At 44.3% G+C, this 14092-nt stretch overlaps 1 protein-coding gene across 2 annotated transcripts in view; it reads right to left on the bottom strand.

Moving 5' to 3' along the window:
- Positions 1-14092, bottom strand: part of MSRA (methionine sulfoxide reductase A) — an 885765-nt gene that overhangs the window by 347477 nt on the left and 524196 nt on the right. For both annotated transcript variants that reach the window (XM_069233798.1, XM_069233799.1), the window contains exon 5: positions 6360-6466. In XM_069233798.1, coding sequence (XP_069089899.1) covers positions 6360-6466 — 107 coding nt within the window. The remainder of the gene's footprint in view (positions 1-6359; positions 6467-14092) is intronic.

The following is a 14092-nucleotide window of genomic DNA, read 5'->3' as shown; positions in this document are numbered from 1 at the left end:
AGGTCTTGAACCTGCGATCAGGGTTTAAAAGTCAGCCCCGGAGGAATTAAATATTTGGCAACAGTATATTCCTGATGTGCAATATTCTTTAAAATATTGTGTGTTAACATTTTTCATCGCATCCTGTTGCTAACACTGATTATAAATGGAGTGTTCACTGATACCTAATGACTCTATGTAAGTAGGTCCTTAGGCTGTAATTAAGAGGTGTCTACTCAGCGTCAGTTCACTTAATAATTCTGTGATTAAAAAAAAAGAGCTTTGATAACAATGTTGAGTGTTTCAGAAAGGCAAACCTTTAATATTTTTTGGAATTCTGGTGTGGAATAGCATCTACCTCCCATATGCCCCCTACTTTAAAGCAGGATTTTTTAAAATTATTTTGTGTTTCTCAGTTTTTCCTATTTATTTATAAAAACTTGGGAATAGGTACCCAAAGGGATTAGTAGTATTATAGGCTTTTGAACTTTGGAAAACATTTTTGTATGTTTATTTTACAAGTTCACCAGGATTGTTTCAGAGGCTCAGTCATATAAGAATGTTAAGTCAACCCCTTGAATTCTTTGTACAAATCTTATGACTCACTGCAGTAGAAACAGTTTGTTCTGGGGGCGTCTCTCTAGTCCTTTAAAAGTATGAATAATGATGCACCCATTTTTTGCTTTTCACATCAAAGTTGGAGTAGTGGTGAATATTTATATGTAGCGATCAAGTTCTTGAGACGCTGCCTATATGTATTCAGGTTACTGAGGATGTTTTCATCTGCATTCTTTCTTGCACTTTATGTTTTATAAGTCTGTTGAAAATTGCTCAATTTAACCAAATTTAAAAGTTCTATGAACTGATTGCTGTTTTGTATATTTGACGACGGTTGTATTGAAACTATAAATAAATAAAATTGAACAAACTGCAAGCTTTCTAATAGTTATTCAGTCTCAACTTCTGCAATATCCTAGGCATCTCCAAAACACCGGATGTTCACTGAGAGGTCAATGATTAGACTCCCGACTTTCCCTCCTCTGTAGCGCCGCTCACTTCAGAAGGCACTTTGCCAAAGCGCGGGAGATACTGAATAGCTTGAAGAACCCCTTGATACATCAGTTTACTTATATATTCTGCAGATCAAGCCACACATCCTGCGATTGAGGAGCTGGAAAAGTGATTAGAGGTAATCGTGACAGAAGATCATCCTAGGACCAGTGCTTAATTTGCGCTTGCTGTTTCCGGTGCTGAGCACCGGCACTTATTTTTGAGGGCCGGGGCTCATTCTCCTGCCTCAAGCATTTGCTGCGAGCAACGGAGGAAGGGAAAAATGAAAAAGCGTCACAAAGGGAGAAAGTAGAAAGCTGCAAGAGCGAGCTGAAGGGGCAGGGAGTGGCTTTATATGGATGGAAGAGGCCCGAGATGGCTTCAGGATTACGCTGCCTCAGTATTCCGTGTTCACACATTTAATAGCAGCAGGCGCATGTTTAAGAGGAGGGATTTGGGCACCGGCACCTTTTTATTTACAAATTAAGGACTGCCTAGGTCATATTCTGTGTTTCTGTCAAGCAAGTGTCAGAAATCGGAGAGCTAGGAAACAGGCATCACCCAAACAGTGCTTAATTTGAGACGGTGGTTTCCAGTGCAGATTTTTCCACCTCATGCACTTACTGCGAGCAAAACACACATGGGAAAGATGGAGGAAAAGAAAAACGAAAAAGCGTCACAAAGGGCGAAAGCAGAAAGCTGCAAGAGTGAGCTGAAGGGGCAGGGGGTGACTGTAAATGGATTAAAGAGGCCTGAGGTGGCTTCAGGATTACGCTGCCTCAGAATTCTGTGCTCGCACATTTGATTGCAGCAGCCGCAAATTTCAGAGGAGAGCTTTGGACACCGGCACGTTTTTTATTTACAAATTAAGCACTGCACCAACATACTCTGAGAGAGGCGTGCACACACATGTGAACGCAGGGAGGGTACAGACAGAGCTCAGGACAAAATAATAGGCTTGCTAATACATAACTCAGGGGGATCAGTGAGATGGCGTCTGGGACACAGGGATTGGCAGCTTTGGATAACAAGCTAGTGGCTCTTGGGGGGAGGTGGGGAAGTCTAGCACAAAGTACCAGTTCATTCACTGACATTTTCTGATCCTTAACCTTTTTTTTGTTTTTTCCCATCTTCAGTTCCTCTTGTTTCTCATTTCCAAACTTCCTTTTATACCCAATTGCCTGATTGTTTTGCTGGGTGTGTTTGTGCTGTGTTTAATGTCTACATTGCAGGTGTGCTCCAGTAGTACTCAGACTTCAGGTGGTGTCCAGGTACTTTGTGGGCTTTGTACAGCTTTGCCATAGTACACGTTGGTAAGTGCATCGTATTATTTATTTGAATACTGCACTATCGACAATTTCTGCAATGTGATGAAGTCTCCTCGTCTTCAGGATGAGACACAGTGAAGGCCTGCACCAGTCGGCAAGCACAAGGGGGCGTTCAGGTGTTCCAGGGGCAGTCTCAATAGGAAAGGCCAGGGTTATGTTGAGCCTGCCTGCCTCTTCATTCACACATTTCAGCTGGTCTTGACATCAACTGAATACACAACACACTTCTCAGTATTCCACATTTCCTGGCTGAACTGATACACAAGACAACATTCCATGCTAGTCCTCGCATCGTACATTGTTTCACCGCAGCATTAAACCGCATAAAACCTGATTACATGTCGGTGCTGCTCCGGAGATAATCCAATAAAATGCAATCTGTTCTTTTTTTAATCTTATATTGAAAAGGTTAAACCTTTAGGAGCCACTGACTTGCTTGAAATTCTGGAATAAAAACCTTTAGGTCACATGCAGTGATAGCAGCCACCGGTTTCCAAAGTCTGTGCCACAATTTATATGTAGACATCAGACTCACTTAGGAGGGCCAACAAGTTCATGAAATCTCACCAACTCTTATCTCAAAAAAAGAAAACAAATATTGTGTCCCACTCTGATGAATAAAAAGAGAACCAATATTGTGTCCCACTCTTATGTATAAAAAAAGAACAAGTATTGTGTCCCACTCTCATGTATTGCCAATTAAATAGTCCTTGGATGAATCTTTAGTAGATAGGTCAGAACGAGCTTCTTCCACGATGGATGAAAGTGTTCATTTTTGGATGTTTGATGTTAGACTTCAATATAACTTTTTAAAAAAAAAAATTTTTTAACCGGGGGCAGGGATTTTCCTCTGATCAACTGACATACACCATCATCTTCAAAGGAAACCTGAAGAGCCATGGATAAAGAAAGCAAGCAAGGCAAACGCTTTTAATGTTTGTTAGCCAAATACAGGCAAAACCAGAAAAGGAGCAAGTTCCTGCTCCTGGTACTCTGAGTCAAACTGAGATCCAATTGAGAGCTAAGAGTTTGTGAGAGGCCAAAAGTTTATGAATCACCAGCAAGAGTCTCGCTCAAGTCCGGACAGTGTTTCAGTGAGGCTGCCTTGCCCAGCACCAACTCTCTGTCCGCCAACACCACAAATGACGGTCCCACTGACCCCGAAGGTCTCACAGTTAGATGTTCTGGTTAGATACTAAAGTAATGCAGGGCCAGCATACTCTGTAAGGGTCAGATGTCCAGAAAACGTCACATATACATCTTCTGTGTCATCCGCCATAGGAAAGACCATGACCCTTATCTGTGCCACTCTAGTCACTGTTCAAGTGCCCCAGTGCCACCTTGGAACAAGGCAGTAGTTGAACCCTGTTGAGAAGTCAACAGGTCTTGCACATAAATGGTGCGCCCTCATGCATGTGTTATCAGCACTTCCACCTTCACTATCGCAGCCTCCAGAACTCCCTGTTTCTTTTTCACTTTTCCAGGCGAATTTCAACTGGCCCCGTCTGTTTTTCCACCTTGGCCTGCTTGTTAACAATCATTTCTAGCACCGTCGTCAATCTGTTCTGACCTGTTCCCAACTTCCCTACCGCCCATCGCCATCCTTCTCTACCCTGCATCTTTTTTCATCAAGGCTGGGGCTGAAAGGAATCTTGCTTCTTGAGAGCTTCTCTGCCACTGCCCAAGCCCTCAGCACTGCCTTGCCGCAGCAGTGCCCAGGGGACAACTCCTCCTTTGCCAATCAGCTAACACCCCGTCTGAAGTGTCGTTAACCTTTCAGTGGCTTGCGGCCCACAACTATATTTGCTAATCATCCATACAGATCACTGCAAGCTGTAAATTTCACGCACACTCTTAATTGCAATTAATAATGATTTGCAGCCCCCCTTTTGTGACTTTTTTGCCAATCACATGGTTGTTAAGGGTTAGGCAAACGGAAATGTTTTACTGTTTTTTCAATCTTTGTTCAGCCACAGGTATTGGTCACATACTGGAGGAACTGTCCACTCTCCACGAAGCTTCCAGATATTCAGAGATGCGAAAGACAATTGACACAATAGTAAAAGTACTGTTTTGATTTTTACGTCCTAAAAATTCAGTTGTGATGAAAAGAATTAGGTCCACACTGATCATTTGCATATACTAGATGAACAAAGATGTAAAATTATATATATCGTTTAACAGCTTTGGGCGTGTGTGTGTGTGTGTCTGTCTCTCCAATTGAACGCGTCCTGCCGAAACGTGTCGGCGATTATATGTTTTTATAGATGGGCTTTTTTTTTTTTTTGGTACTTTAATAAAGTAATTAAAACCTTTTTTTTGCCATTTAAGGATTTCCCCCAGAACTGGTGCTGCCACAAGCACCATGGGAAAAAAATTATATATTTATATATATATATATATATATATATATATATATATATATATATATATATATATATATATATATATATATGTTTATATATATATATATATATACATACATATTTGTTTTGTCTTTTTTTTCTGTACGTCATGGACAGGTGTACCCAAAACACCCTTATGACAAGCATATACATCACACAGATAAGGCACTAATGTCATGACAAGTGCCTCTCAAATATTTGTAAACATTATGTGCACACATTAGAAAACTTATTTTGCTGACATCCCTGCAGTCTGTAACACAACCTTAAACATGGGAACCCCAAAAATTAAGAGACCGGAATCACAGGCAAGCAAGTAGTTTGAATTGTCTCCAAGACCCAAACCAGGAGTCAGGCGGGAGATTGAATCTCAGTTTGAATATGCAACAGAAACATTATAGAAAAGCTAAACATAAAACATGAACCAGTAAATCAAAGATGAACAAGCACTGAAAAAACAATAAGTTTGGCATTTTATAGAGTAAAGCATTAGGGCGCTCAATATAGTGTTCGGATAGCTGTTTTCATGTAATAAAATGAGTAGAACAGGAGTATCGAGTGTGAGCTCTATTGTTACTTAAAATTCATCTTGCGCTCTGCTGCAACTTGTTTGGTGTTATAGTGCTCAGTTTAGGATGACGGGTCGCCAGCCATGTGCAACAAGAAGAGTCTGTGAAGCAGTGTGGCCTACACAGTAAGAGTTCAGTGTCCTACTTTAATTTGAAAGCGGTGCTCTTAACCATGCATGTAAACTAACAGTGTGTTTAGGTATATCTCTGGAAGAGTGAAGAGTATTACATTCATACAGTGCTTAATTTGTAAATAAAAAGGTTACGGTGCTCAAAGCTCTCCTCTTAAACATGTGGCTGCTGCAATTAAAAGTGCGACACATAATACTGATGCAGCGTAATCCTGAAGCCACCTTGGGCCTCTTCAGTCCATTTACAGCCACTCCCTGCCACTTAAGCTCACTCTTGCAGCTCCCTGCTTTTCCCCTTTCTGAAGCTTTTTCATTTTTCTCTTCCTCCATCTGTCCCACGTGTCTTGCTCACAGTAAATGCTTGAGACAGAAACTAAGCGCCGGCCCTCAGAAATAAGTGCCGGTGCTCCGCACCGGAAACAACAAGCACAAATTAAGCACGGCATTCAAACTTACCTTCCTCTGGACTACTGTCAATGCGCTTTAAAGTGTCTTGATAGCACATAATTCAATCCATTATTAAATTGACATAAGCTACTTTGAAAGCGTGGAATTGACTAAGATGCACTGGATCCAATATTTAGCTTCCTCTTATAGATGTCTAATCTTCTGCTCAGGTAAAGATCGAGTACACTGGCAAGCTGCAGCAGACTCATATTGACGATGAGCAGACCAGAAGCGCCAAGCCAACCTTGCTAGTATGACAAATGTAACCTTGAGATCATATAACAGGTGTTATATGCATCACCTTTGTTTAAGACCCCCCACCCTCTTGAAGAGCATTAAGAATTGCAAGTCTATTCCTTATTGGGCATCATTTCAACCGATAGACATTACGCAGTGCAACCAAGTTCACAGACCATTGAACTAGACAACGAGCACTTGAGTTGACCTTACCTTCTGATAATCCTCTTTAGATCTCAGTGCGGCTTCCATTTGTTCTTTTGTGTAAGTGTAGATGGCTGAACGATACATTGTACCTCTGTCGTTACCTTGCCGCATTCCTGGAAAGAACAAGACAGTGCCTTATATTAGACCAGTGTTAAGAACATATAGGCCCTCATTACGAACCTGGCAGTCTCATGACCGCCATGTTCGCGGTGGCAGTCGGACTGCTGCTAATGCACAACCAGTCAGTTGGACCGCCAGCACCACCAGGATTAGTCGTCCTGGCAGTCTGGCGGTCGTGGTGGTCCTAATCCGCCAGGGCACAGCTGCAAGCAGCACTGCCCTGGGGATTACGACTTTGTTCTCCACCAACGATTTCATGGCAGTGGCATCACCATGAAAAGGCTGGTGGAGAACGGGTGCAGGAGGCTTCAGGAGGGCCCCTGCACTGCCCATGCACTTGGCATGGGCAGTGCAGGGCCCCCCTGTCCAGCACCATCGCAATGTTCACTGTCTGCTTTGCATTGCAAGGGTGCTGGTGCTCTCTGTGCACTACAGCATTGCCACTGGCTCTATTACGAGTCGGAGACAATGGTGTAGTCCGTTTCCCACTGGGCCAGCGGGTGGAAACTGATGTTTCCGCCCACTGACCCAGCGGTAAACTTGTAATGGGGAGCCAGCCACAATGGCAGGAACCTCCCTGTCGGGATTTCGGCGGACAGGCTTTTCCATCTGTCAAAATCGTAATGGGGCCCATAGTCTCTTCACCTTTTGTTTCTTGCATCAGAGGCAGCTCCTTCGCAATGGCGAAAGAGCATCGGACCCCTACCTCAGAGCTAGCAGCTGAAAAATAAAACAATGTTTTGTGATCATTTTATTTTTCAGGTGCTGGCTCATCCAGCAGGTGCAGGGAGGGGCGGGCTGATCCATGGGACGGGGGAGGAGAAGGGGTGGAGTCAGCGCACTAAGTTTGCATGTCAGTTTGGCTAGCTGTCTCAGGCTGGCAAAACTGACATGCGCACTTAGGTTTCTCCTACAGATACTGCACAGACTGCCACACAGTGTCTGAGCAGCAGAACAAGCCACTCAGACCAATCCTGGCGCTGCTCTCATGTTAGGTACCGCATGAGAGCAGCACCAAAATTGCGTGGGGAGCCTCTGCTGGTGTCCCAGGGACTGTGGGACACCAATATCATCAAAAGAGGAGCGAGGTGGTCAGTGGCGGCAGGTAAAGGTAATTTTTTTTTTTTTTAAATTATTCGTTTTGTTTATTCCCCCACCCGCTTGAGATTTATGGTAGCTGGCGCTTCCTTGCATCCTAAATATATGTAAATAAAACTCAGAAGAAAACATTTCATATTGGAATGTTTATGTTATACTTTTTTATCCTCCTCAGAAGATATTTAATACAACATTACTAGCCGGATTTCTGACTTAAATGACCAAGAGTCTGATTCATTAACATTTTCTTTAAAAAAATTGGAGATGTATGCTTTATATGTTTCCTCCTATGATTAGAGATATTCAACTCTTAAAAAATTCACAAAAATCTCCAAGATTAGATACAGAAATATTTGCTAATCAAATATTTCCATGCATATGTACACTATTATATCATAGCTTTCCATGCACACTCATAATACTATTATATTACTGCTAATAAAGTGTGTATATATATCTATATATATATATATATATATATATAGATACATATATATATATATATATATATAGATATATCCTACATCCAAATGCTCCCAATGGGGCCCGATACCCGAGGGGGGTGGAGCGTGTGCCGGTGGAGCACGCGAGCTGAAATTTACAATCTACAACCACACAATAAAGACGCGCTCACTCAGAAGACAGCGCAACAGGTTTTACTCCAAACACAGACACGTTTCGGCCCAAAACACGCCTCTGTTCAGAGCAAACCTGTTGCACTGCCTTCTGAGTGAGCGCGTCTTTATTCTTTGGTTGCGGATTATATATATTTCCAAAGCAAGAGAGCCTATGCGGCCCTGAACAGAATACTTATTCAGGGGAAAAGAGCCCAGAGGCAAGCAGAAACATTTCATTGTCATTTCACAGAGCAAACCTTGGATAAAGACGGAGAGTCGAAACGCATTGTGGTGTCTGATAATTCTGTTTGTGTAATAAATGGAATCTGCAAAGTGTAACCTCCAGGAAGTGCAGCGTTTTTTGTTGGAATATATTTTAAAGAGGTTGTGGTCTTAACCCCACGCTGGCACAAGCAATCAGAGCAATCCGCTTTTTAGACTATCTTGCTTTGGACTGAAGACAAGTGATAGCGCCCGGTATTTGTGAAACAAATGGATTCATCAGGAGGAAACAGGTTTGGCGAGGAGATACTAATTTCCTGCGTGTGTACTACACATTTGACGAATAGATGGATAGCTCCGAAAGCACCTTGCACCATCCTGTAATGAGTGGGACAGTCTCATCAGGTAATTTGGTGAGAATACTCCCCTAGATTGAATGTTCACATTACTGATGCAGCCCTGAACTGAATACTTATTCAGGGGATACGGGCCCGGAGGCAAGCAGAAACATTTCATTGTCATTTGACAGAGCAAATGAGAGCTTGGAATGTGAAATTTTAATTATCTTATCACTGGAAATGTACTGTTGGCTGCAAACTACAAACGCACCGCCTGTTGATCATTAACTTTATGAGAGCGTTGGTGAAATTTACAGGAAGGACTGCAGGTTCGCTGCACTGAGCAAAGTGACAAATCCAATTAAATTCACTCATACAAGTTTTGTTGATAAGAAGATAAGCAGGAGTTGTGCTGATTGTGATGTATGCTATCAATTAATTCACAGCGCAGTATGGACTCTAAAGCGAGGTATACATTGAACTACAATTCCCAGAATGCCTCTGCACCAATAAAAGGCATGTTAATGGGAATAACCTGCACCTACAGATTGAAACCATTGGATGAAGACAGAGTCGAAACGTGACGTGGTATCTGATAATGCTATTTGTGTAATAAATGGAATCTGCAAAATGTAGCCTCGAGGGAGTGCGGCGTTTTTTCTTAGAATAAATATTCACTGAAAAAAACAAAGGTTACAGGGAGGTTATAGTTAGGTTCTGAAGTTACTTCTACAAAACCATAGAAATTCAGCAGTTATATTTAGAGTTCTTTCAAGTAACTGTAACTCGAGTTCTAAGGTAACTATAACTCACGCCCTTGCCATGCACAGCTTTCTTATCAATAACGTTATTGCAAACGTTGCAGTGATATCAAAGATGCCAAACAAGATCTCATCAATGACATAGTATGGGGAGTAATTAGCTGTGCACCCTTTGGCCATGCGCAGTGGCGGTTAGCCGCAGGGCCTGGCCCGCGGCCAACCCCCTATAAGCACCCAACCTTTCACCATGCACTGCCTTCTCCTGTGTGCAGTAGGGGTTGCCCGCAATGGCTGGCCTGCAGCCCGTCCCTGCAGCCAACCCCCCCAACTACCCAACCTGATGTTGTGCACGACCCTTTGTACATGCATGGCGGAAGTTAACCACAGCCTCTGTGGGTGTGAAAATAGGTGTGCGAGGCTTTATCTGGGGTACGAGTGTCTGTCTGGGTGTGAGGGTGCAAACATCAGTGTTTTAGTGGTTGCATCAGTATGTGCATGTCTGTGAGTGGGTACATCAGGGTGTCAGTGGGTGTGTGATTGGGTGTGTGATGTCTGTGGGGGTGCGTGAGTGCTGAGTGGGTCTGTGAGTAGATGCGTAAGTGTCTGATTGGGTGTGTGAGTGGGAAAATTGATTGAAAGAGAGACAGAGTGAAAAAGAAAGTGAGAGGGAGAGAGATAGACATAGGGGGTGATTCTGAGCTTGGCGGGCGGCGGTAGCCACCCGCCAAGCGGGAACCGCCAGAAGACCGTACCGCGGTCAAAAGACCGCAGCGGTCATTCTGGGTTTCCCACTGGGCTGGCGGGCGACCGCCGAAAGTCCGCCCGCCAGCCCAGCGGGAAACACCCTTCCCACGAGGACGCCGGCTCAGAATTGAGCCGGCGGAGTGGGAAGGTGCGACGGGTGCAGTTGCACCCGTCGCGAATTTCAGTGACTGCTAGGCAGACACTGAAATTCTTTTTGGGGCCCTCTTACGGGGGCCCCTGCAGTGCCCATGCCATTGGCATGGGCACTGCAGGGGCCCCCAGGGGCCCCGCGGCACCCCCTACCGCCATCCTGTTCCCGGCGGGAGAACCGCCAGGAACAGGATGGCGGTAGGGGGTGTCAGAATCCCCATGGCGGCGGAGCGCGCTCCGCCGCCATGGAGGATTCTCAAGGGCAGCGGAAAGTCGGCGGGACACCGCCGACTTTCCGTTTCTGGCCGCGGCTGAACCGCCGCGGTCAGAATGCCCAGCGGTGCACCGCCAGCCTGTTGGCGGTGCTACCGCGGTCGTTCGCCCTGGCGGTTTTTACCGCCAGGGTTAGAATGACCCCATAGACATAGAGTTTTTTTGGCTTTGATGTCTGATATACTTATAAGGAGTTATTTGCCTCCAATTTAAAATAAAAACGTATTTTTTTATATAACTTTTTTAAAATTAAAATAAATAAATAATGGAAATGAGTCGACCTGGACCCAACCCCCCGTAGCTCAGTGTATACGGGGGGTTAATTATTACATTTTTGCTAGCCCTTTATGGGCTTTCATATTTCTTTGAATTAAAAAAAAATATATCAAAAGCCATTTACGGTCTATCTGGCACCACAGGGAAAGCCTTAAGGGCTCCCCCGGGACCCCTATGTACATTTTTAATTACATTTTAAAAATACATATATAATGCCATTTACGGGCTGCCTGGCACTGAGGAGGAAGCCTTAAGGCTTCCCTTGCAGTGCCATTGCTTCAGCAAGCACGGAGCTGCTTTGACAGCAGCCCCATGCTTATTGAAGCATTTCATCTCTGTCCGCTGCACGCATGCAGGGGACAGAGATAAAACTTCTGATTTTAACAGCGGGACCTGCTTTAAAGGTCCCGCTGTCAAAACCCGAAGTGTTTGCTGTGGCTTGACTGCAGCCAAGCCACAGCAAACAGCTATGTCCCAGGGGTGGGCACCCCCGGGACACAGCAGGAGCCGGCCCTAAGGAGTGGTGGTTCTCACAGCCATCAGTGGCTCCACAAGGGGGCGGCATGGCCCCCCTCCAACAGGACATTGCCCTGAGAGGTAGTGGTCCCCTTTTTCTTTTACATTTTGCCCCAGGTAGTCCCCTGGGGCTGGGACCCCCCACCATGTATTTAATTAGAAGCCCAAGGGGGGGGGGGGTGGTCCCCTGCGTGCAGGGGAGCCGCGGGCCACCGCATGTATTTAATAAAATTAAATACAATCAGAGCTGGCATACAATCAGAGCTGTGCATTTCCCTGCATGAGCTCGTCTTTATTTGCAAATACTTCATGGCCAGAGATATACAAATTAGAATTTCCCTAAATTTCTAAAAAAAACTACTGAACAAATTTACTCCGGATGAGCAAAAGTGTGATCTGCGTATGAACAGCTAGCTTTCTGCCAAATTTGGTGTAATTCCGTCCAGTGGTTCGGCCTGTAGTCGCGTCTAGAGATTCCTACGTAAATTAACATGGGGAATGCAAAAATGTTTTAGCCCCTTTTTTCTCAGCCCCTGACTGATGGATCATCCCGAAACTTTCCATGCGCCACAAGATTAACCGAAACACTTATTTTGAAAAATTTCATAAAGATTTGTCAAATGATGCCAAAGATATAGGCAAGTCAAAAAATGCTTTTCCTATGGAAACATGGTCCTGAGTGTAACTACCTACTTGCGATCTTACCTTATGTTAAAAGCCTCAGAAATTCAGTGAAAAAACAAGGGTTAAAGTAACTTTATTAGTGTTGAAATGAGGTCAGAACTAACATTTAAGAACTGAAAACCACTGAAATTAACCAGTTATAGTTTATTGAACTAACTATAACTTGTTCCCATCATGCACTGCTTATGACCTCACATATTATATTACTCAGGACATTTTAAGTGACATCATTCATTACATCAGTGATGGCATCTCAAATTGCATCACCCATGATAATGCTATTCACATGACTCCATAAACCCTTACACCATTTTCAATAGGAAAGCTGTTAGTAAAGGACCTGTAGTCATACACAGCATAGAATTACTGGGTGTACACACGTGAATGCATAGAATGGAAATAGGTAAGCCCTGGAGGCATCACCAGGGCTTACTGCGCATGGTCCTGTGTGTGTAGCAGGGGGTTGGCTACAGAGCCTGGCTTGTGGCTAGGTCCTGTGCCAGACCCCCCCCCCCTCACACACACACACACAGGCACCCAACCACCCACAGCGCTTGGCCTTCAGTAACACGCTGTCTTGGTTTGGCCCAGCCCACTGCAGGCCACCAACCCCCAACAACACACATTCTATGCACAATGGAGGTTCACTGCAAGGTATGGTCATCAGACCCTCTCCAGTATTATATGTTTTCTCAATACAGCAGTATCAGTACCAGTATCCATGAGCCACACTGGGGCCACACTGGGTACCATGGTACCAAATGCTGGTACTACTGTTCCTAGTTGGCTACAGGGTCCTGCCTCCTACCAATTCCTGTGCCCAACTCTCCGAATGTACCCAACCCCACCTTGGATGCCAAAACTCCAGCCAGGACCTGTGATCGTTTCCCTGCACACATCCAGCACCCAGTGGGTGACTAATTTCCCTGCTGCACACCTGTGTCCATCCCCTAGCAAGTGCCCAACCCCAAGGTTGGACACCGGGCCTTGCCCAAGGCCACGTCCTGCACCCATCCCCCAAATGCACTCAGCAGCCAACTGCATCATGCACAGCGAGTGGTTTGCCTCAGGGCCTGGCTTCTGGTGAGGTATTTGTTGAAGGAAAATCCCAAATTCTGGTCAACTCTTCCTACCACATAGCGGCACAGACCTCCACCCCTACAATCTGTGTGCAGGTACATTTCCTTTTCCTGAATTGTCTGGAAAGGTAAAGATATGCACCAACCATACATTTGTAGTAAGCTTTCCTATGCTTACTTACCCTGGCCTACACAATAGCATAACTGCTTTCCCTGCAATTGATTTTGATTTTGTAAAGATGACTACTGTGGCCCTTCTTGCTCTGTCATGGTTTCAGGTAAACGCTACAATAACTATTATCTTTCTAGGATTTGCTAGGATTTAGGCAAGTATACACTGTAAACTGAAGGAATGATATGTACTGTTCACAACTTTATACCTTTAATCGGAGTTCAGCCTGTCTTGAGTGTAACTCCTTCACACAGAAGACTGCCTCGTATATCAACTGAATCTTTGGTTGGTGCGAAACACATTCTAAGCTTGTTTTTTTCATAAATGTAATTTTACCCCTAGGACCTACTTTTATACCGTAGAGTTTCCAGTATTGCAACTGCTGCATGTATTTTGTTAAATGTTGATTCTTCTCACAGGAAAACCATTTTACTTCAACAATGAGTGAATGGCAACAATTGGTTAAGCCCCCACATGTTGTAAAGATATTTTGTTGAGCTATCACTAGTTATTAATGATTATTATTATTTATGTTGTCGTAGGACTCTCGTTATGGGAATGAGACTTCTGGATTTGGGCACAGCATCACTGCTTGTGGGTGACTGAGTCAATCCCAATCCTTTTGGCTAGCTAGCAGAATCTCACCCAAACATAGAAAGCAAAGGTGATTTGTGGCAGCCTGATGGATG

Source organism: Pleurodeles waltl, chromosome 5, assembly GCF_031143425.1.
Source record: "Pleurodeles waltl isolate 20211129_DDA chromosome 5, aPleWal1.hap1.20221129, whole genome shotgun sequence".
In the NCBI taxonomy this organism is placed as follows: Eukaryota; Metazoa; Chordata; class Amphibia; order Caudata; family Salamandridae; genus Pleurodeles; species Pleurodeles waltl.
Note: the sequence above shows the minus strand (reverse complement) of the source record. Positions and strands in the feature narration are given on the sequence as shown.